This window comes from Vigna angularis, chromosome 5 (assembly GCF_016808095.1).
Source record: "Vigna angularis cultivar LongXiaoDou No.4 chromosome 5, ASM1680809v1, whole genome shotgun sequence".
Classification (NCBI taxonomy): Eukaryota; Viridiplantae; Streptophyta; class Magnoliopsida; order Fabales; family Fabaceae; genus Vigna; species Vigna angularis.
The window spans coordinates 5272207-5295517 of record NC_068974.1 but is presented as its reverse complement, the minus strand read 5'-3'; the positions used below and the strand labels follow the sequence as shown (position 1 = coordinate 5295517).

General features: G+C 35.4%; 1 protein-coding gene across 10 annotated transcripts in view; it reads right to left on the bottom strand.

The window, feature by feature from the left end:
• Positions 1-23311, bottom strand: part of LOC108340207 (uncharacterized) — a 60286-nt gene that overhangs the window by 20649 nt on the left and 16326 nt on the right. For all 10 annotated transcript variants that reach the window (XM_017577417.2, XM_017577418.2, XM_017577420.2 and 7 more), the window contains 5 exons: positions 15665-15767; positions 15508-15598; positions 14574-14671; positions 11029-11211; positions 6942-7193 (listed from right to left, as the gene is read on the bottom strand). In XM_017577417.2, coding sequence (XP_017432906.1) covers positions 6942-7193; positions 11029-11211; positions 14574-14671; positions 15508-15598; positions 15665-15767 — 727 coding nt within the window. The remainder of the gene's footprint in view (positions 1-6941; positions 7194-11028; positions 11212-14573; positions 14672-15507; positions 15599-15664; positions 15768-23311) is intronic.

The window sequence follows — 23311 nt, the reverse complement described above, 5'->3', positions numbered from 1 at the left end:
CTTTATAGGGATTTTAACTGCTATCAACTCTTAGCTGTAAAAACCACCTGAGGACAGTATTCTTAGTTACTGTTTTGAAACCTCCTCCTACAACAAACCTGCAATGCTATCTTATTGTCACCATGCTATATTTGCTTTTGTCTATCAATACTGCCCTCTTCAGAATTAACCTTGTAAGGTTAAAATCAAGAAATCGATTTTGAATAGAAGATAAATCTTCCCTTCCAGCGCACTAACATCTGTTATACTGGTGCAGCATCTTAAGTGATCTTATGTCTTCCCTGAATGTAAGCTAGAATGAACACTTTTGTAGTTCCTTGCAATTCTAGAGGTAGAAAAACTTCTACCCCTGATGGCCTTCGTATGTTGAGATACATGGCACACCAGATGAATCCGAGCTTGCTGTGATAGTTCTAATTAGAAAGACACTTCGCCAATTTGCTTAAGAACCAAATATGGTCCATAGTAATGTTCTGAGAGTTTGAGATGATGCTTATTGGACTTAGAACCTTTTCCATGTGGCGAAATTTTCAGACGCACACAGTCACTTAGATTGATATTGGAAGTGTGAAAAAATGTGTCGGCAGTAAGCAATAATTATCGAATTACTTTACTTGATCTCAAAAAGAAACAATACATTGGTATGAAGGGAATAAATCACATTGAAATAAGGAAATAAATCTCTTGATACGAAGGAAATAAATCTCCAGACATTATTAAGACTCTAAATCTTGAGCAAATCTACCAAATAATCTCCTAATTCCAAATTTGTACAGTAAATGTGCAGTATTTACATCCATAGTTCAACACCCCATCTTAAGTTGAATAAATGCCTCCATTTCTAGCTTGGTTATGAGATTATTGAAGGATGAGGTACTGAGTCCTGTTATTGGCACATCAGCTACCTGTTGCTTGGACGGAATGTATGACAGGCATATTAAAGCTTCTTGTATTCTTTCCTGAATGAAGTGTCTATCTATTTTTATATATTTTGTATTGTCATACTGAATGGGATTAAGCTGATAAAAAACCATACCGAATGGGATTATGTGCAATGTCTATTGTTGACTTATTATCACAGTAGGGCTTCATGGGTCCCTCCAAATTAATCTTCAAGTCATCTAAGATCATTTTTAGCCATAGTAACTTGCATAGCCCTTGTGCCACGGACCTGAAACTTTTAGGTGCTGAGTCTTGGGGACGAATCTCTAACTGTTCCAGTATTTTCTGGTTGCAGTTTAGTAGCATCAAAGATATTATCAGTTTTAGTTTCTAATTCTGCCCCAAAAATTAAATTGCTCAGCCGTAGGCTCCTTTCTGAAGGCTTCAATTGGAGCATATGATAGAACAATGGGTTAAACCAACTCATCACAATCTTCTAAAAGAACTTCTTGGTAGTCGACAATGGAGAAAAAAAAATAGTTTTAATGAAGGTGACATCAATGGAGATAAACAACTTTTTAGATGAAGGGATATAACACTGTGACCTTTATCAGTTGCTGAATAACTAAGAATGACACATCTAACGGTCTGGGAATCAAGTTTGTCTCTATTTTGGTTGTGGATATATATGAAACATGAGCACCCAGATATTCTAGGAATGAGACCATTTGATATATTGATGGCATACACCCTAACCATGGCCAAACACTTTCAAGAAGAGTTAAAGTCATCTGTGAAAGTGGACCTAGACTCTATCTCTTGGGCTATCTTGGGCCATCATGAAGCTTTTAGAGTAAGAATAATTTTGGGTCTTGTATTTTGGGCCAAGTGGTCTTGGATTTATTTGGGTTTTGGATTATGGGCCTAGAAGTGTAGGATTTATTTTGCACCTTGTATTTTGCGCCAAGTAGAATAGGGTTTTGACCACTCAAGTCAACAAAGGGCCAAGGCCCAATGTTGACCAAAGTGGGACATGATTTTGGACTTGTTGACCGAGGGGTCAAAGTTTCATCAAACTTGGTGGACAATGAGGGGTGGGCCATCCATGCCATGTGTCACCCTCCCTTTGGAGAGTTTTTCCTCCTAGTTAGTGGCCACATGTTACTCTAGGAATGGAGAGGATTCTCCATAAGTAGTGGCCACATGTCCCCCTCTCATTAGAGGGGATTTTTGTCACTTGTCCTTCTCTTAATGGAGAGGATTTTCTCCTTGCTCTCCAAGCTAACGAGGGTGGTTCTTTTAGGTTTAAATTTCTGCCCATTTTGAGACACTTTAGCCTATAAATAGATGTGTGTCTCCTTCATGTAATTACCTTTCATTTAGAGTAAAGTTATGTTCATTTTTGTGCCATACTACTCTTATTAGGTGCTATGCCAGAGCAACCCCAATGACCTTCTCTAGCCACTTTCCTCCAAGAGTTGGCCTAACCTCTTTTAGAGCATCACTAAACACCACCTCCATCATCCATAAACATCACAAAACTGTGAGCTTAGCTCCCTTGTCCATCAAAGCTTCTGCACCATATCATCCTTCACCCACCTCCATGGGTTTTCTTCTAGTTTTAGCCCAACCTAGCTATGAGGATTGACTTCATATATGAACATGAGAGAAAAAAGGTTTAGGGTTTCAAGAGGACTTTTTTTCTCTACCATATGTCAGGGAAGTCTATTTACCATAAAAGCAGTAGGTAGGACAGCTTCTCCCCAATAATCTTTTGGAACTTTGCCTTGAAAGATAAATGCTTAGGTGGGACAGCTTCTCCCCAATAATCTTTTGGAACTTTGCCTTGAAAGATAAATGCTCAGGTGGTGTTAAGCAAGTTCAATCCTCATCCCCAAGTCCTTTTCTACTAAAACACACAAAGATGGGGAAAACGTTATAGAGAAATTCAGATCATACGTTAGTTTTTCTATGGAGATAAGACTTAATGAAAGTTTATGGACATATAGAACAATTTTAAGAATAGGTTTGGAAGATAAATAAATATATGCATATCCTACAACTATAACAAAAGAGCCATTGCCAATAATAGTTTCCCTATTGCTAGGAGATGTTGTATAAGAAATACATAATTGAGGCGAGAATGTCATATATGTAGCTCCTGAATCCACAATCCAAGAGTTAGCACTATGTGAGACACTCATACAAGAAACGTCACCTAAGAGAGCAAGAGAGTACAATTGAGAGGGTTTCTCTAGTGTTCTAGTTGGCTCTTCAATCTTTCTATCTTTATAATACTGAATCCTCCCTCTGATGATTTTGGATTAGAAATCACAGAGATGCAATTCAGCAATTGGCTGTCTAATGGGTGATTTTACAAAGAGAAGGCAACAATAATGGATTTTACAACAAAATTGTAAAAGTTAAGGCTACACCCTCTTGAAGATAAAATGGCAATAAAGGTTATTAAGAGGTGAATTTTAAGCCTAACTTAACCTTACAAAACAAGCTTGTAAGATGAGATTTGCACCCACTTATATACTATAAATTAATCTTATCATTAGTTAATGTGAGACTTCCAACACACCCCCCTCACGCTGAGGCATATACATCTTGTGCATTGAACTAGACATTAATATGTGGTCCGGTAGCAGCTTGTTAGCGGACGGAACTATATGGCCAACAAACACATGTAAGGTGAGGTTTAATCCATGACTCTCATATCATGTTAAGAAGTGGACTTTAAACCTAACTCAACCTTAAAAAACCAACTTGTAAGGTGAGGCTTGCACCCATTTATATATTCTAAACTGACCTTATCACAAGTCAATGTGGAACTTCTAACAAAGGTTGTAAGTAGTTGTGAGTAGTAAAAACAAAGACTAGGGCTTTAGAAAAAACCTAAAGCTCTAATACTCATAATAAGTGGATTTATTCCTACCTCAACCTCACAAAACCAGCTTACGAGGTGAGGATTTCACCTCATTTATATATTATAATTCAATCTTATTCTTCATTGACTGAAATCTCCAAAACATCCTTTTGCACCAAATAATAAAGATCTCAACTGTGAAATTAGATATTTATGGATAGTTTAATAGGAGACCAATGATGGTGGCATAATAGAGCAAATCTATCAAATAATCTCCTAATCCAAATCCTTTAATTTTGGGAAGTTATTTCCTTTATCCAGCTATAGGGATTTGATTTCTTAGAATAAGTTCTCTATATTTCCTAAAATAACCAACAAACTCAAGTACTTTTGTTAACAAGTGGATTTTCAACCTAACTCAATCTTATAAAACCAGTTTGTAAGGTGAGGCTTGCACCCACTTATATATTTTGAATTGACCTCTCTAGTCGATGTGGGACTAAACATTAACCGTGTTCCGATAGTGACTCGATTACATGTGGAACAATAGACCCAACAAACAACAAATTTCGCTAAGATATGTTTGTCTCATGGTTTTGATGTCATGTTAAGAATAAGCCCTATCTCTAGTAAATGTGAGACTTCCAACACATCCTCTCTCACGTCAAGGCATATATAACTCATGCGTGAGACTAAACATTAATGGGTGGTTCGATAAAGGCCTAGTAGAGAATGGAACAATAGACCCAACAAACAACAAATTTTGCTAGGATAGACTCTAACTCATGGCTCTTGTACCACGTTAAGAAGAGGGTTTCAACCCTAACTCAACATTACCAAATCGACTTGTAAAGTGAGATTTGCACCCACATATACATTGTTATTGGTCTTATTTGTAGTCAACATGGGACTTCCAATGCACAGCTCTCACACCAAGACATATATATCTCGTGCGTGGGACTAGACTTTAATGGGTGGTCTAATTACGATCCAATAGCAGGTAAAACAATAGATCCAACAAACAACAAATTTCGCTATAGACTCCAACTCATAGCTTTAATACCACATTAAGAATTGATCTTATCTCTAGTCGATGTGAGACTTCCAACATGTCTAAAGACATCATTATTGAAGGCTTAATTAGGTTTCAAGTCTCCTTCAATTGAGTCCCTAATGTTAGATTTTTTTGTTAACTTAGTGATGTGATAGTTAACTGGGTGATGCAGCAATTGTCTTGCCCCGTCATTAGTTTTTGAACAAATGTAAATTCATAATTTTATAATTCACCAAAAAATTATCCAACCACGCCTTTCTCAGCACAAAACCAATAAAGAAGTTTCCAGAAAGGTTAGGGGTCTTCAACGACGTCATCATACGGGTCAATCATGAGGAAACCCGTACATGAACAATGCAAATCTCTCTAACATCCAAAACCACCAAAACGTTATTTCATTCCCCACTTTACGAAGAGAAAAACCATGTGAATGAAATAAAATTGAGCTTCATGCTATTGCAAAAACCAGAGGTAGGAATGGAACTCGAAAGTTGGTTATACAAAAGCACCTAAAGTTTCAGCATGGTTTTCATGGTGGGAGGAAGAAGCCCAATGAAAGTGTTATCCTGCGATGAGGTGCACCAAAAAGGAAAAGTTCGCAATAGTAAAAATAGGGTTCCATGAACACAGTTGGAGTCCAATCAAAGATACTACAAATTTTACCGCATTTCTACGAAGCCAAGTGTTCTTCCAGTTATCCTATGGTCGAAGAGGTCTAGGAAACCAAAGCCGTTGAAGAAATAAAATTATAAAATTATAAAATTGTAAAACTATAAAACTAGGAAACTAGGAAATTGGGAAACTGGACAATGGTAAAACTGTGAAATTATAAGATTATGAAATTACAAAATCATAAAATTACATGTGGCAAAAACTAAACAAGGTGAGGGGTAAGATAAAATACGCATCACCCACTTAATAACCACATCACTCATTTCACAGCCACATCACCTAGTTAATTGAAAATTTTTAAATTATTAAGGACTAAACAGACCACAAAATTTAATAGGGATTCAATTGAAAGTTCTCAAATCTAGCAAGGACTTAAAACTTAATTAAGCCTTATTGAAATATAGAAGAAATATATTATTATTTCTAAATTTGAGATGGTATTAAAGTCATTTCAACCAGTCTTAATGACGTTCATTGGGACTTTTATGCCACAATTATCATGCTCCTGTAAGACCACACCCATAAATATGTTATTGGCCTCTTGTTAGACAACCCATAAATATCCAATCTCATGGTTTAGATATTCATTCCTCGGAATGAGGAATTGTGTTGGAAATTTCATATCACCCAAGAATAAGGTCAGGTTATAATATATATATATATGTAGAGTGTAATCCTTATCATGCAAGTTGGTTTTGTGAAGATGAATAGGTCATAAACCCACTTATTAAGTCTTTGACCATGTCTATCAACCCTAAATGCAACCTTCATTATTGCACCCCCTTGAACATATTGCAGCCTTCATTACTGTGCCACCTTGATCATTATTGCAGCCTTTATTGGTGCATAATCCACCTATAAGGCTGAGATCGTGAATTATTGAATGGAAAAGGGGACATATCCCAACCTGCTAGAGAATTGAAGAATGTCCAGCCCACAAGTGTGTGCTCTCTGACATATTCTGGTAAGTTTTCATTTTCTCTCAGTCTTAATGCTTTATATACACCTTTTTCTCACTATTAAAGACTAGACTATGGAGCCACTGACCTCTGGGACTGTTGGTTACATATCTGAATAGATAAGAATTATGAACGTGGTATCTTTAGTAAAGTAGCAGATGTGTAGCAAGGAAGACAATTAATTTTGTGCTTGGTTAATAGAAATTTAAAGGTTAGTCTATCTCTAATAGGTCCAGAACTAAGGTCTATTTTTGCTGATAAACTATACCAGTGGTATGCTTCTCTCTACTTTTATTCTGCTTTTTTGTTTCTGTTAAGCAATAGCTGACTTTGTATGTAGCCAATTTGTGCATGAAACTACTAATACGATCTCATTCTGTTAAGCTAATTTAAAAAATGAAAAGATTCAACATATATGAACAACTGATTCAAGTTAGCACACATGACTCGATTATTTAGTATAAAAAATACAAAACTATGACATGATATAAAAAAATCTCACCATTGCTGAAGAGTGACACAAGATAAGAGGCATATGCTTCTCAATTGCCTCACACCATTGCTGAATTCCAGAATCACAAGCTTCAAAGTTTACTATAATATCATTTTTTCCCTCCACATCATACGACGGAGCGGATGATACTTTCTTCGTCCTAATGCAATCATATGCAAAAGGAATATCCATTAATTTATCATCTGAAAGATCTTCTGTTCCTTGAAATCCAGATATTGCCCGAAGAGCCTCATCTAGAACCTTAAAATATCAAAAATAAATTCTAAAATTAATAGATGCAAGAAATCATATCCCAAAAATGACATCACTAGCCAATTCAAGTGAATAATATTTAAAATAAAAAGGTCAAAAAGTTTAGATAGTTCCTTAGATGCTTTTTCTGTTCTCTAATCAGAATTAGATTTTTACCTAATTGTATAACAAAGGTCTGTATTAAAGGTGACCATAGCTCATCAAGGCAAAACATCAATCCAAATTGGCGAAGGGCACCAAAACACAAAAGGAATTGCATCAAAGTTTTTTCAAAATAAAATATATATGAAATTCGATACAAGAAATAGTAATAGTGTTAACAAAATATCCTAAACTCAATAAAAAATAAAAAGTATACAAAAAAATATTGGAAGCAATTTCGTGCTCACAACAATGAATGAGAAACACATCAAAATGAGAAACTTTGAATTTGGGTAAACAAGACACTCATTTTAATTTGAAATGGAACAAACAACATTGGAAAGAGAAATTTATTAGTGTTCAAAGAGTTGCATCTATGTGTTGAATATTAATAATGTTGAGATATTTTAGAATGTTTAAGATTTTATTTTGACAAGATATTTTAGGAAGTTCCAGATTTTATTCCTATTGGTTTTAATTTTGTATGTTGGTTGTATCTTGGTTTTGTTTCTAGTATATCAATCCTACAATCTCAGGGATAATTTTCCTAGAATAAGATGTGCTTGTTTCATAAATTATCCAATCAATGTATAGGCACATATTTGTACATATACATACATACATACATACATATATATATATATATATATGAGATGTATGTAATGAGACTATATGAGAGAGAAATTATTTTCTTCTAAACTTGAGAAAAAAAATGGTAAAAAGAAGGAAATTTGACACTTTGTGCCAATGAAAGAAATATAAAAGTGCTACTACGAGACACATGTGACACAAATATAATGGTATTAATAAAGCTTTTTAAACTCAAAACAAAAGAGATAAAAATAAAATTATATATAAAATCACATCAAAAGCATGTTTGTGCCCACAGCCAAATAAGAGACACGTCAAATTTGAGAGAATTACATTTTAGGTGAAAAGGACAAACCTATCTTACTTTCAAACGGAAAGAAATGTCCATTAATGTACATAGGATAGATACCACTAACACATATAAATATTTTTACTATGTTAATTCAATGCTTAATGACCTTAGTGCTCTTTAGAATAGTGGAATTTGTGAGCTCGTCCCTTTACCATATGGGAAATTCGTTGTTAGTTGTAGGTGGGTCTTTTCTATCAAAGTTGGTCTTGATGGTACTATTGATCATCTCAAAGCTTGCCTTGTGGCTAAAGGCTACACACAAATTTTTAGTTTGGATTATGGTGATACTTTTCCTCAAGTGGCAAAGATGGCTTCTACTCGCTTATTTATAGCCATGGTTGTTCTTCAACAATGAACTCTTTACCAACTAGATGCCATAAAAGCTTATCTTGACGGAGATTTATAAGAAGAAATTTATATGGAGTAACCTCCAGACTTTGTTGCTCAAGGAGAGTCTTTTAATTGGTATATTGTCTCTACAAATCTTTATATGACTTGAAACAATCTCCTAAGGCTTAGTTTGGAAAATTTAGCAATGTTGTTCAGCAGTTTCGAATGACTTGTAATGAGGCATGTCATTCAGTAATTTATCGTCACTCAAGTACAGAGTGTATCTATTTGATAGTATATGTTGATGATATTGATCCTACAAGCAGTGATCCCCATGCCATCTCCTAGATGAAATAACACCTTTTTCACCACTTGTAGACCAAAGATCTTGACAAACTCAGATATTTATTGGGGATTAAGGTAGCACAATCCAACAACGGTTTTGTTATATCTCAAAGGAAGTGTGCATTGGATATTTTGGAGAAAAATGCGTTAATGAACTCAAAATTTGTTGACACACCATGGATCCCAATACCAAAATCCTACCTATTCAAGGGGAGCCTTTCTTAGATCCTCAAAAGTACATACGATTAGTTGAAAAATTAAACTATCTTACTATTACTCATCCAGACATTTCCTTCACAATTAGTGTGATGAACCAATTTCTCAATTCCTCATGTACAAATCATTATATTAAAGTACATTAAAGAATCTCTTCGAAAAGATTTGTTATATGGTCACAATAACCATACTAAAGTTGTTTGTTAATTAGATGTTGACTAAACAAGATTTTCAAATAGAAAATCTACTTCTGAATATTGCGTTTCGAGTGAAGGTAACTTTATTTCTTGGAAGAGCAAGAAACAAAGTATGGCAAGATCTAGTGCAAAAGCATAATATAGAGCTATAGCTTCAGCAAACTTGGAATTTGAAGATGTCACTAACATGATATTTATATTTGACAATCAATTTGGTTGCTCTTCAAATTAGTTCTAATCATGTATTTCATGAAAGGGCCAAGCATATTGAGGTTGACTATCATTTTATTCGAGAAAAAATTGTATTTGGACACATTAAGATTGAATTTTTTTAAGTAATCAATTAGCAAAAATTTTCACAAGTCTTCATGGAAACCTAGAATTGAATATATTTATAACAAGTTTGGTACATATGATTTGTATGGGACAGCTTGAGGGGGAGTGTTAGATATTAAGATATTATTAGTTATAATATCTTGTTACTTATAATGTTATGTGTATTTTCTAAGTGTACTTTCCTGTATTATTCTTCATTGGAAATAAATTACCCTATATGTATTTTGTACACAAAGGGAATTAATCCTATACCTAGACTTGAAAGGATTAATTTGAAAGAAAGAAGATTCTTATTTTTGTTAATTGATTTGAATCGGTACATCAACTCCTAATATAAAGAACTCAAATCCTAAAGTAATAATTACAAGAGATCTCTAGAATCTTCTAACAACTTCTAGTAATACATTTAATATCCTACCAACAACGCTTAATATTGCATTTAATATCCAACAAACAACACCTAGTTTTCACTATTTTCACAAACGTAAACTCAATTAACATTCTTACCATTATTTCCACCCAGCTGCCTCAACTATTATACCCACTATGAAAATATTAGCCCTGCTTGTAAAAGTTACCATACCATAGCCAAATTAGATGACATTGTTTCCAAAAATCAGTTGCACCTTACTAAGTCGGTCTACATCTATTGACTATATTTAGGAGAGTGAGGGAGTAGATTGGCCTCTTTTATTTTCTTATGTGCAACACCAAAAAGGTTATTCCTAGGTCAACTACGTGAATTTTTTTGGTCCAACACTTTATCCCTTGTTTTGTGCTGCTCCATAAGCACTTTTAAAATCAAACAATGAACAATTTAATGTTGTCTAGTCCATTATTTTTAGGTAAATCAAACAGACCAACAGAACAATAGAACGAATACAACAGATCATAGAACGAACACAAGGTTTGTTTGTTTAAATTTCTTCATAAGCCCTTATACAAGAATAATATAAGAAGAAAAAAATGAAATCTATTTCCTAATAAACAAAAAATAGTTTATGCATAAGTGAAAAGTCTAAACTTGGATAAGTTAAATAAGAGAGCTTCTACTAGTTAGTTTATGCATAAGCTACTTGTAGCTTATAAAAAACTTCATTCATTTTTACTTAATTTCTTTTCGCAGAAGTGTTTATGGAGAAACTTATTCAAACAAACCCTACATCTTTATGGTAGAAAGGAAAGCAAAGATACCAATTAACTTCAATGCATACAACACACATTTTCAAACTCGAATTGTCTATTCATTATACACCAATTAATCTAAAAGAAATGAGATTAAGACACTAGTTCAGAAGAAAAACAAAGTTGCTACCTTAATAGCAGCGATAGTAACTTTTTCATTAATAAATGTAGTAGGGCTACCAACAAGTTCACTTGATTGCCTGGAAGGGGTTTCAAAACTCATAGTGCTAATGAGGTGATACACAATAGCAGAAATTTGTTCCCAACACGCAGTCACTATGTTAGGATAATTGTGGAATGCAGCTTTAAGTCCCTGTAGAAAGTTAATCTGAATATATCAATAAACTAGCATAGATACATGCAACAAATTATTATGTAAACATCAATAGAAAAATACATGTCCATCAATAACCACTGCTTTAAAACATCTATTTAACTATCCATGACAAAATAACAAAGGCAAGATACAATTTATCTTTCAAGATCAAGCATATTCAAGCTAACACCAATACTTCACTTAATTTTCATTTTGCATTAAGTCATCAAATTTCAGTAAACTTTTGGCAGAAAAAAAAACTACTACACAAAGCTGACAACAGTAACAATATTTTAATACAATCACAAACTATATGTTGGAGCACATGATACCATTTTATTACCTCAGTATTTGTTTGTATAGTTGTTGTAGTATGATAAATTTATTTCCTCATTTCACTTTTGTACAGATTTTTTTCAAAAGAATTTCATTCTATTAGTTCTGGTTATTCCTATAATTCAGACCAGTATAGCCAAAAAATGGATGTTAAATTTCTTACTGGCTGCTGTTTTTTACCCATTATGTGGAGATTTTCGCAAGGTAGGCTAAGCCAATAATTTTCATGTAGTCATAGAGGAAATAGTAGATGTGAATTTACTACAAGTTTTATCAGTCAATTTATGCACGGTACAGACGTAATGCACCTATATGCCACTAAACGATAATGGAACAGTGATTTTATAGAAAAGAACAGAATACATGAGGTTTTACACCAATGCTAACTGTGATAATGGAATTGTATTGAATGAAATGGTTCTCTTACTTGTTACATCCCTTCTCCTTAATCCTATACTTATAGGATTAAGGGAGTGGTACACACCTCACAGACACTCACATACAGCACACTCACAACTCACATCTAAATACAAATACAATAATTCTAACACTCCCCCTCAAGCTAGAGCATACATATAGTATGTACTAAGCTTGGAATAGATGAACTCGGTGTTGAACTAGATGATTTGTCTTCAAGAGTGTGAGGCAAACATAGATGGACAACAGCAGCTTGTGAAACTTCAACTTCAAAAGTGGATGAAGGAAAGCATTGGTGGCCAATGACAAACTGCAAGGACTGATTCTCCAATCAATGATGGATGAGTGACGGGATCAACAGTGGTAGCTGAAAGCTAAGAGCTACAAAACTGCAGGGACTACACTAAATCCTCATCAATGATGGCTGGGTGACGGGATCAACAGTAGTAGCTGAAATCTACAAAACTGCAGGGACTACACCCATATACATGTGACTTACAGTGTCTTGGAAACGTACTCCCCCTTAGTGTGAACGGCGGAAATGTGGAATATCACAGTTGCTGGACCACTAAAACAAAACACAAGATTAAGCTACAATGCTGAAACAGAGGCATCAAAGATCCAAATTGAAGGTCCAAAATTCTTTGCTGGACAATTCCCAAGTGGTGATACGTAGCAGTGTATCACAAGAAGATCGGGCTAACTCTAGCACCGAACAACGGCTGTGCCAAACAGCAGCAAATAGTGCAAGAAGATCGGGCTAACTCTAGCACCGAACAGCGGCAAACTGTGCTAACTCTAGCACCAAACAGCAGCAAACAGTGCTAACTCTAGCACCGAAAAGTGGCAAACAGTGCCGAACAGCGGCAAACTTCGCTTGGACAACGGCAAAACGGTGCCGCACAGCAGAAACGGCGCAGGACAGTGGAAACGGCACCTGGACAGCGGCAGACGGCGCGGACAGAGGCAAACAGTGGCTGGACAGCGGAAAACGGTGCCCGGACAGCAGCAACCGGCGCCTGGACAACGGAGAAACGGCGCCAGACAGCAGAAATGGCGCGGGACAGCGGAAACGACGCGGGACAGCGGCAAATGGCGCCTAGACAGTGGCAAACGGCGCGGGACAGCGGCAAATGGCGCCTAGACAGTGGCAAACGGCGCGGGACAGCAGCAAATGGCGCCTGGACATCAACGGTGGAGACGAAGATGGCAGCAATGGCTGCTCTGAGGGTCGGAACAAAGAGAGGGAGCTCCGACGACGGTTATGGAGGTGTCGCGGTGAAACTCCGGCAGCGGGAAGGCGGCGCGTGCAGAACACGCGGCCGAGACTGGCAGAGAAGAAGCGGCGCGTGACAGCTGGTGCGGAGGTTTCGGTCGCCGGCACCGGTGGGGTTGGTCGTCGCGTGAAGAGGCGAACCAGATCCAGTGGTCGCTGGTCGGAACGGTGACGGTGGCCGGCGACAAGGCGGCGCGTGGCTATACGCGTCCGAGATCTGCCGGAAAGAGGAGGCGCGTGGAGGCGCGTTCAGAGGAATCTGGTGTTGTCTCCGGCGGGGTTGGCCGTCGCTCGAGGAGACGCTCCAGATCCGATGGTCACCGGTCGAAACGGTGACGGCGGCCGGCGGCGGACTTGCCGGAAAGAAGAGCTCCATGGCGCGTTCGGAGGATTCTGGTCCTGTCTCCGGCAGGGGTGGCCGTCGCTCAAGGAGACGGTCCAGATCCGCTGGTCACCCGTCGAAACCGTGACGGTGACCGGCGGCGGCGGCGGCAGCGACGGCGGCGACGGAGTCAGCAGCGATGGCAGCGGAAAGTGGCGGCGACAGCAGTGGCACACTTGGTCTGGACGGATGCACAGAGAAGAAGAGAAAATGGAATTTGAGGAGCTGTCACCGGAAACTGTAGAGGCTGCCGAAAATTGTAGGGGCTGCCGGCGGCCATGACGGCCGGCCGCCGGCAGACAGCAGAGACCCTAGAGGTAGATCAGATAACCTGCTCTGATACCATGTGATAATGGAATTGTATTGAATGAAATGGTTCTCTTACTTGTTACATCCCTTCTCCTTAATCCTATACTTATAGGATTAAGGGAGTGGTACACACCTCACAGACACTCACATACAGCACACTCACAACTCACATCTAAATACAAATACAATAATTCTAACACTAACTATAACTTTCACCCTCAAATCCCCTCTCCCATGAGAAGATTGCATTTTCATGTCATCATGTAAATCCGTTATCGGACATCCACTGAAATCCCTACATGCGAACATGACAGTTACTCGTAAATTCCCTCCTCACTACAATCCATCCTCACAAATCAACTCATGCGAACAGGTCCTTAGAGTTTTTTAGTTCTTTGGTAGGATGTTTGCATTGTATTTTTGTGCATAGGTTTGGTTCAGCCCCCATGTTTTTTTTTTTTTTTTTTTAATAAATTTTTCATGTGATAACAAATGATTAGTGTGCTTTAGATGTCAGCATTGCCAAGATGCCAATAAAAAGCTCAACAAAAATCATATTCCAGGAACCATATACATCATCATCCCCATTTATAGGTGCAAACAAATAAACAGTTAACCAATGTACACCAAAAAGATTACCTGCAGGGCTTCAAGGCAAATGGTTAGGCAACTCGATTGTGTCGAATATTCAAATAAGGTAGAAAGAACACCAGACTTCTTTTCAGTCTCAATCTGACCTGAAGGAAAGCCAACAAATGAAAAAATAAGGCCAAACCAATAAAGCAGTAACCTGAAAAAGAAATGTGCAAAATCCAACCAGTAATGTCTTGTGCCTAAACATGAATTCACGTAAATCAATCCTGTCAATCAGTTGGTGACTTATTGTCTCACACAGGTTCAACTCCCTAAGATTCTACCAACTCTAGACTGTAAACCATGCACTTGGCACAAAATAAATATTATTTTTATTAGAAAATGATTACATCCTTTTTCAGGCCTTCCAATGAATAAGTAGGATTAATCATCCTTAGTCTAACTTAATTTGGCACACAAAATGAGAATTTATTTTTGAAACTAAATGCAGGTCCTGCGCTGTCAGTCAGGAATGCAGTTCAAGTTTTAACTTAATCTAAATGGACAAGAAGCAATCCCAAGGGAATTAGATAAAGACTTATCATAATTGTTTTTGTTCTCATTAGTGAAGCGATTCAGACAAGTACTTATCAGACAGAAGAAAAAAAAGTTACAGGGCCAACTTACTAAGTATCTCTGGCCAGGCCCTATTTAAAAGCCTATTCAGCTAAAAAGATAGCTTTAGGTCATCAAGAAAATAACTATGTAAATACAAATAATAATAACAATAATTTTATTATTACCATTGTATTATTATTTTTTTCATTTTGAGAGTTTGGAATTAAATATTTGTTAGTACTATTGAGTGAACGTAGATAAAATAAAATCAGCGTTTAGAACCATGAATTATGAAAAAATAGATGTTAAAGTTTTAGACTTTCATTAATTTTAAGTAATAACTTATAGGTGTGCTTTCATTATCAATAATAGCAGAAGTCACCTGAAGAAACCTCGTCACAGAGCAGATTCCTTATTTGAGCAGAAGATGGCGAGGTACACAAAGCTAACGTCAAGCAACCAATAGCAGCAGCCTGCCAACAAAAGTCAATGTTAGGGAAGGACAAAATAAACTTTGGACAATTAATCGGACAACTAACCAGCAGACCACTTCGTTCACTTTTCAACCAAAATCCTTCTTCAATCCTTGTCCTAATAGATGTAACAACAAGTGGCAACAAATTTGGTGGCATTCTTGAATATCTGTCAAAACAATGATTTCAGTAGACATACTTATTTTACATTAGGAAGCAGAGAAGGAAATAAAACACCTAATCTGCATTAAAGAATCAAGAAGCATAAATGGGGTTAGTGCAATTTACGCAATTAAATATTTAGCCTACAGTCCAATTGATAAATATCATTATCTTGAATTAATTGTTTTATTCTATCTACAAGAAACACAAATACTCACACGCCTATGTATCCCCATTTCTATTATACAAAAATAATACAATTTTAAAAATACTTGAGAAAGTAGGTGATTTTCTAAGAATGGCTTTGAAAGGATTTTGTGGAGAAATAAAAGGATTTGTTAGTGTGAGAGAACCATGTCCACATATGAATAATTTAATGTTTGCTCTGGTTACTTCTGAGCAAAGAGATTATACTAGATTAAACTATTATTTTTATATAAAGAATTTGTGTGGTTCCTAATTAGTAATTTTATCAAATATAATGAAAATGTTTCTTTCAACGACAAAATAGTCTAATTAAAAAATAGCACCAAAAGCAGCTATAAAAAAATGTATCCTCGTTATAAATTTCTTCCAACATTTTCTCAACTTTACACTACAACTTAGGACAAGAATGACTGTGTTTTATGCACACTATAAACCGTAGTTATTAATCTTAAATAGAATCACGTTGAAGCCAACTCTAGGAGAAGAGATGGAATCAGAAGGTTTTACTAGAAATATGATCTAAAGTATAGGAATCAATTATCCATGGGCTTTGACCTACCTTGCTTTAGGAGATGCAAGGTTTTGACAAACCACATTGGTTGGGAGCTTGTGCCTGATTGCTGGGCTGTAATCACAAATATTCCTGGCATTCACTCGAAAACTGTGGTTTTACCCTTTCAAGTTTGGAGACATTGGCTGTCTTATCTGTGAAGCCATGTATATAGAAGTAGTTTTCTTTAGCGTAATCCCTCCTTTACAAAAAGTGCATTGAGGACATTTGCAACCATTTTGTACTCTATTTCCACTAGCTCCTCTTAGCTAGTAGATACTGTGACAGATGATTCAATAGTTTTGGGTGACCTAGAAGTTGAGAAAAGGCAAATAATTCTTGTGACAGATGATTCACCATAATAATAGGAAACTACAGTTCAACCCAAGCAGACCAAGACAAATAATTTTTCCCATTGAGGTTCTTTGAAGTAGTTGTGGGTGGCCTAGAAATTGAGTGAACAGGTCCAGATATAACTGCAAACAAAAAATAGAGAGAACCAATGTACAACAGAGAGAACATGAGTAAAAGTGGAACTTTTAATGTGTTTGAATTCAAACTCCAAACAGTTGGAAAGGCAGAAAAGGAGGTTGGAATTAGGAGAAGAGAGGCCGATGAGATCGATAGAGGCAACATGTTATCATTGTGGTGCATGGACTGCACCCACCTAGGTTGGTGGCACAAAGATGTTGTGCTGGCATGACCAGTGGTTTCATTTATTGCTTTGAGGGCTACTTCATATCAGTATCGAAATTCGATGGCAGATGATGATGGTGACTATAGGGTTTTGCATCACTTGATAAGACAACTAGGTGCTCAATGGAAAGAACAAGGTAGACTATGGCAGTCACTGGTGAACTGATCTGGCATTGACAAAGTGAGATTGACCCTCTCTGATACCCAACAATGATAGGTTTTTCGGAATTTTGTATTTTCACTAAGAAAGGATTGCATTTCTCTTAAGTTTCAATAGAGATGAGGTGAAACATAGAGAGATTAGAAGAAATAAGGGAGAAATATTGTAGAAAAGTAGTAGTCAGACCCATTAACCACTTCATTCCCCCTTCCCATTTTTTTCCTAGAAAACAAATCCAATTGAATTTGTTGCCTTTGTTTCCACTCCTTCTCCTATCAAACAAGCCATAAGAATGAATTTGAAGATGCTACAAAGTTGGGCATCAATCTTCTTCCTCGGATTCCATTCCTTTTCTTCCTTTATACTTTCTAGTTCATATTCTTCTAATTTTTTATTTAATGTCTTCTTTTCTGTTAATTTTAACAAAATCTAACATTTTTTACTAGATTATTACATTCGTAAATGCTCATAGATTGAGGACCATTTTCTATAAGTTGTGGCTTATTTATCTATAATAAATTTCATTAAGGTTTTGTTTTGTTTTGAGTATTCATGCGTAGTATAATAATTATTCAGTTCTCTTACCATAAAAAATGCTTCTGATAGCGATGGTAATTTTTCTCTTCCTAAGATTTGTATTTTCGGAATTTTGTATTTTCACTAAGAAAGGATTGCATTTCTCTTAAGTTTCAATAGAGATGAGGTGAAACATAGAGAGATTAGAAGAAATAAGGGAGAAATATTGTAGAAAAGTAGTAGTCAGACCCATTAACTACTTCATTCCCCCTTCCCATTTTTTTCCTAGAAAACAAATCCAATTGAATTTGTTGCCTTTGTTTCCACTCCTTCTCCTATCAAACAAGCCATAAGAATGAATTTGAAGATGCTACAAAGTTGGGCATCAATCTTCTTCCTCGGATTCCATTCCTTTTCTTCCTTTATACTTTCTAGTTCATATTCTTCTAATTTTTTATTTAATGTCTTCTTTTCTGTTAATTTTAACAAAATCTAACATTTTTTACTAGATTATTACATTCGTAAATGCTCATAGATTGAGGACCATTTTCTATAAGTTGTGGCTTATTTATCTATAATAAATTTCATTAAGGTTTTGTTTTGTTTTGAGTATTCATGCGTAGTATAATAATTATTCAGTTCTCTTACCATAAAAAATGCTTCTGATAGCGATGGTAATTTTTCTCTTCCTAAGATTTGTATTTTCGGAATTTTGTATTTTCACTAAGAAAGGATTGCATTTCTCTTAAGTTTCAATAGAGATGAGGTGAAACATAGAGAGATTAGAAGAAATAAGGGAGAAATATTGTAGAAAAGTAGTAGTCAGACCCATTAACCACTTCATTCCCCCTTCCCATTTTTTTCCTAGAAAACAAATCCAATTGAATTTGTTGCCTTTGTTTCCACTCCTTCTCCTATCAAACAAGCCATAAGAATGAATTTGAAGATGCTACAAAGTTGGGCATCAATCTTCTTCCTCGGATTCCATTCCTTTTCTTCCTTTATACTTTCTAGTTCATATTCTTCTAATTTTTTATTTAATGTCTTCTTTTCTGTTAATTTTAACAAAATCTAACATTTTTTACTAGATTATTACATTCGTAAATGCTCATAGATTGAGGACCATTTTCTATAAGTTGTGGCTTATTTATCTATAATAAATTTCATTAAGGTTTTGTTTTGTTTTGAGTATTCATGCGTAGTATAATAATTATTCAGTTCTCTTACCATAAAAAATGCTTCTGATAGCGATGGTAATTTTTCTCTTCCTAAGATTTGTATTTTCGGAATTTTGTATTTTCACTAAGAAAGGATTGCATTTCTCTTAAGTTTCAATAGAGATGAGGTGAAACATAGAGAGATTAGAAGAAATAAGGGAGAAATATTGTAGAAAAGTAGTAGTCAGACCCATTAACTACTTCATTCCCCCTTCCCATTTTTTTCCTAGAAAACAAATCCAATTGAATTTGTTGCCTTTGTTTCCACTCCTTCTCCTATCAAACAAGCCATAAGAATGAATTTGAAGATGCTACAAAGTTGGGCATCAATCTTCTTCCTCGGATTCCATTCCTTTTCTTCCTTTATACTTTCTAGTTCATATTCTTCTAATTTTTTATTTAATGTCTTCTTTTCTGTTAATTTTAACAAAATCTAACATTTTTTACTAGATTATTACATTCGTAAATGCTCATAGATTGAGGACCATTTTCTATAAGTTGTGGCTTATTTATCTATAATAAATTTCATTAAGGTTTTGTTTTGTTTTGAGTATTCATGCGTAGTATAATAATTATTCAGTTCTCTTACCATAAAAAATGCTTCTGATAGCGATGGTAATTTTTCTCTTCCTAAGATTTGTATCCAGATTGGGTCGTACTCATGATTCAGGCCACAGAGAAATTTAAAGATTATTCCTCTTTCCATAGCTCCAACACGTGCGGCAGTATATGTTTTACACATCTTTATTTGTTAAGAAGTAGACTTTAAGCCTAACTCAACCCCATAACACCGGCTTGTAAGATGAGGTTTGTACCCACTTATATACTATGAATTGTCGCTATCTCTAGTTGATGTAGGACTTCCAACATTATTGTTTGGTATTGATCCAATTCAATCCAAAGTCCATTCAGGATTCCGTGTTATTCTGATACGGAAAACAAGCCTGATTTTGTATTAAATATTTTGCTTTCAATGTCATAGCATGCAGCAAAATCCTTTTTTTAATAAAAAAGTTCTTTGTAAATCATCCCATAACTCTTTGGCAAAAGAGTGAAACATATAATTTTGACTTATCTAAGGAATCATGGAATGTCACATCAAAGTCATAATTAGTGAATCTTTATTGTCCCAAATTGAAAAATTAGTGTCGTCTAGTCCTACACCTCCTCCATCTATGTGATCTAGTCTTGAACATCCCTTGAGAATCCTTCGAATGTATAGGCTCCATTGTAAGAAATTCTAACCATCCAACCCATAGGCACCCACCATAATTGGAAGATCATTAGGACCCAAAGAAATAATTTTTATATTAGACATCCCATGGAATGCAATCAGGTGTCTCTGGTGACCCTATCCCACACGATAACGACATGTGGGCTACACCAGGAAAAAGGAGCAGAAATCAAAACTCATCTACTCAAATCTGGGCCAAATGGACGTCACCGACCCGTGAAACGGACTCAAGACAACCCTTTCTGTGATGACGACAGTGAGTGGATCGCACTGGTGATGGTGGTGGCGCGTGTCGACGTCTTTCCCAGAACGATTTCTGGCATTGTGTTTGTCGGAGTTGGACACATATTTCTACCTTATCAATGACCCCAATGGCTATGACGGCAGCCGCAATGGCCGAACAGCAGCGGCAGTTGCTACTGTTGCAACTGAAACGGAGCTCCCAATATCAAGATTTCTAATACCATCTTGAAAAGAGAATGATTTTTATTATTATCATTCAGGTATATTACATTCTCCTTGCACTTATTTGTAACAATCTAATCTTTCAAGAAAAGGAGATAAGGAAAAAATATACCGAAAAATAAACTAGAAGATTCTATAGATATTTTTTCTAATTAGGAAGATTTTTCTCTAATTACAACAATTACTTAATCAATGGGTCCAAAGTTGCTTCCCAAGGAGTTGGACAAGTCTCCTTTGCTTCTTCCTTGACTCAATATTTTTCTTCTTGTCCCATTTGTCCTTTTAACCTCATTTCTCTAACTCATTTAACTATGTGATTAAATTGTTCACTAATCTTTAATGCCAATTCTTTAGTTATATGTTGGAGAAGGGCACAAGTCAATTGATTCGTGAGACAAAAAAAACTAAAGGACTCTATTGTCTTCAAACCAAATATTTTATGCCCTCTTTTGCATCGCCTCCTCCAAAATTTTGCATGGTCACTAAGTCATCTACGCTTACCAAAATTTAAAAAATGGTAACTAATCTCAAAAAAACCCCAGGGTAACAGTGTGAAACATGCCAACTAAGTAAACAAGTTAGATCTTCCTTTGTATGGAGACTTGTTGCAAGATATAACTTTCCCTTGTGCATAATTCATTTTGAAAATTGGGGCCAAGCCAAGTAACCATTTTTATTTTCGATATTGTCACATTTATTGTTGAATATTCTCGTTGAACTTGGGCTTTTTTAACGAAAAGATTGATCTAAATTATTGTCTATCTAGGCCTTACTTAACAAAACAAAAAATTAGTTTAGCCAAGTTATCAGCATTTTTAGGAGTGATAATGCCAAAGAATACTTTTCTTTTAGCTTTTCTACTATTTTAAGTTCACATGGCATTTTACAAAAATCAACATGTTCTCATACACCTTAGCAAAATGGTATAACAAAGAAAAAAGATTGACACTTTGTTTAGACTACTTTGTACCTTATTTCTTGATACAGATGTGTCTATTCACCACCGAGGTGACATTCTTATGCCTTGCTTCCACATAAACAGGATTTTCTCTTCCTCCCTCTGACAATAACATTTCCTTTCTATCCTAGTTTCTAATAAACCTGTTTCATGTATCTCCCCATGCTTTGTAGTGTATATGTTTTATTCATGACATGTTCCCTATAGACTAGTTATCTACAAGAGCTCTCAAATGTATCTTCCTAACATATTCTCGTCTAAAAAATTGGTATCACTACTATTGTCCTTGGTTTTTTGCTTTGTAAATTTAAAATCCTCAGTGATTCCTTTAAGGATAATTGCATATTAACGTTAATTTTTTCTTTAATAAACTCACGTGATAATTACTAAAGACCAAACATAAATTATTTTATGGAGTTCAACCAAATTCACAAAAATAAAATTTTTGTACAAGGGTGTAAATTTTTTTTCTTGTTGTACTAAAACAAAATATGTCAATAATTGTTTTACTAAACCAACTATTTATCCATATAAAAATGTGTCACCAATATAATTATTAAAAGTTACTCATTTAAAATTTAAAAAGTAATTAACAATAAAACATTTATTAACATAATCGATTAAGAGTTTATGTAATTGATTATGTTAATAAACATTTTATTATTGTTTACATATAATTGGTTTGGCAAAGAGAAGATTTATGATTATTTTATATACTTTAATAGCCAATCTTCTTGTTTCATGGTAGAAAGTCTATCACCCATTATTTGTTTCATTTTTAACACTTTCTTTGCTTACTTGTCTCTGCAAATAGTAAATTGTCAAATCCAGACTCACTATGAAGCAAGACTAGTTACCAAAAGGTATGGTGACATTTCCTTAGTATAACCAAGATTCCCATAGTTAGACTTTTCTTTGTCATTGCTACTATTTGCCATTGGCTCTCCATCAGTTGGATATCAAGAATGTATTTCTTCATGGAGATCTAGAAAAGAAAATCTACACAAAGCAACCTCTTAGGTTTCTTGTCCAAGGGGACCGTGGGTTAGTGTATAAAGTGTCCTGGTTTGGAAATCATCCAAATAGTACAAACTTTTGGGCTAAAACATAGTGAAGTTGATCATTTGATTTGTATACTAAATTGTGTATGTTGAAAATATAATCATCAAAGGTAATGACGTCATTACAATTTCCCATTAAAAAAAACATTTATGCAATCACTTTCAAACCAATGATCTTACTTAACTACTTTTGAAGTATTGACATAGCTCAATGAAATGAATGTATTTTAAATCCTCAAAAAATATGCCTTAGACATCCTACAAGAAATAGGTAAGATTGATGGTAGACATGTGCATGGTCCAATGGACCAAAACCAAAAATTAATAGTAGAAGAAATTGATTTCGATTAAGTCCAGAAGAGGACCTTCAATTCAGTTTATATGTTTCAAGTTTCGTACATACAATCTATTTACTCAAGCTCAAGCATGTGTCAGAATTGTGCAACTAGTTAACTTATGCATAGTTTCCTATCTGCTCTATACAGTA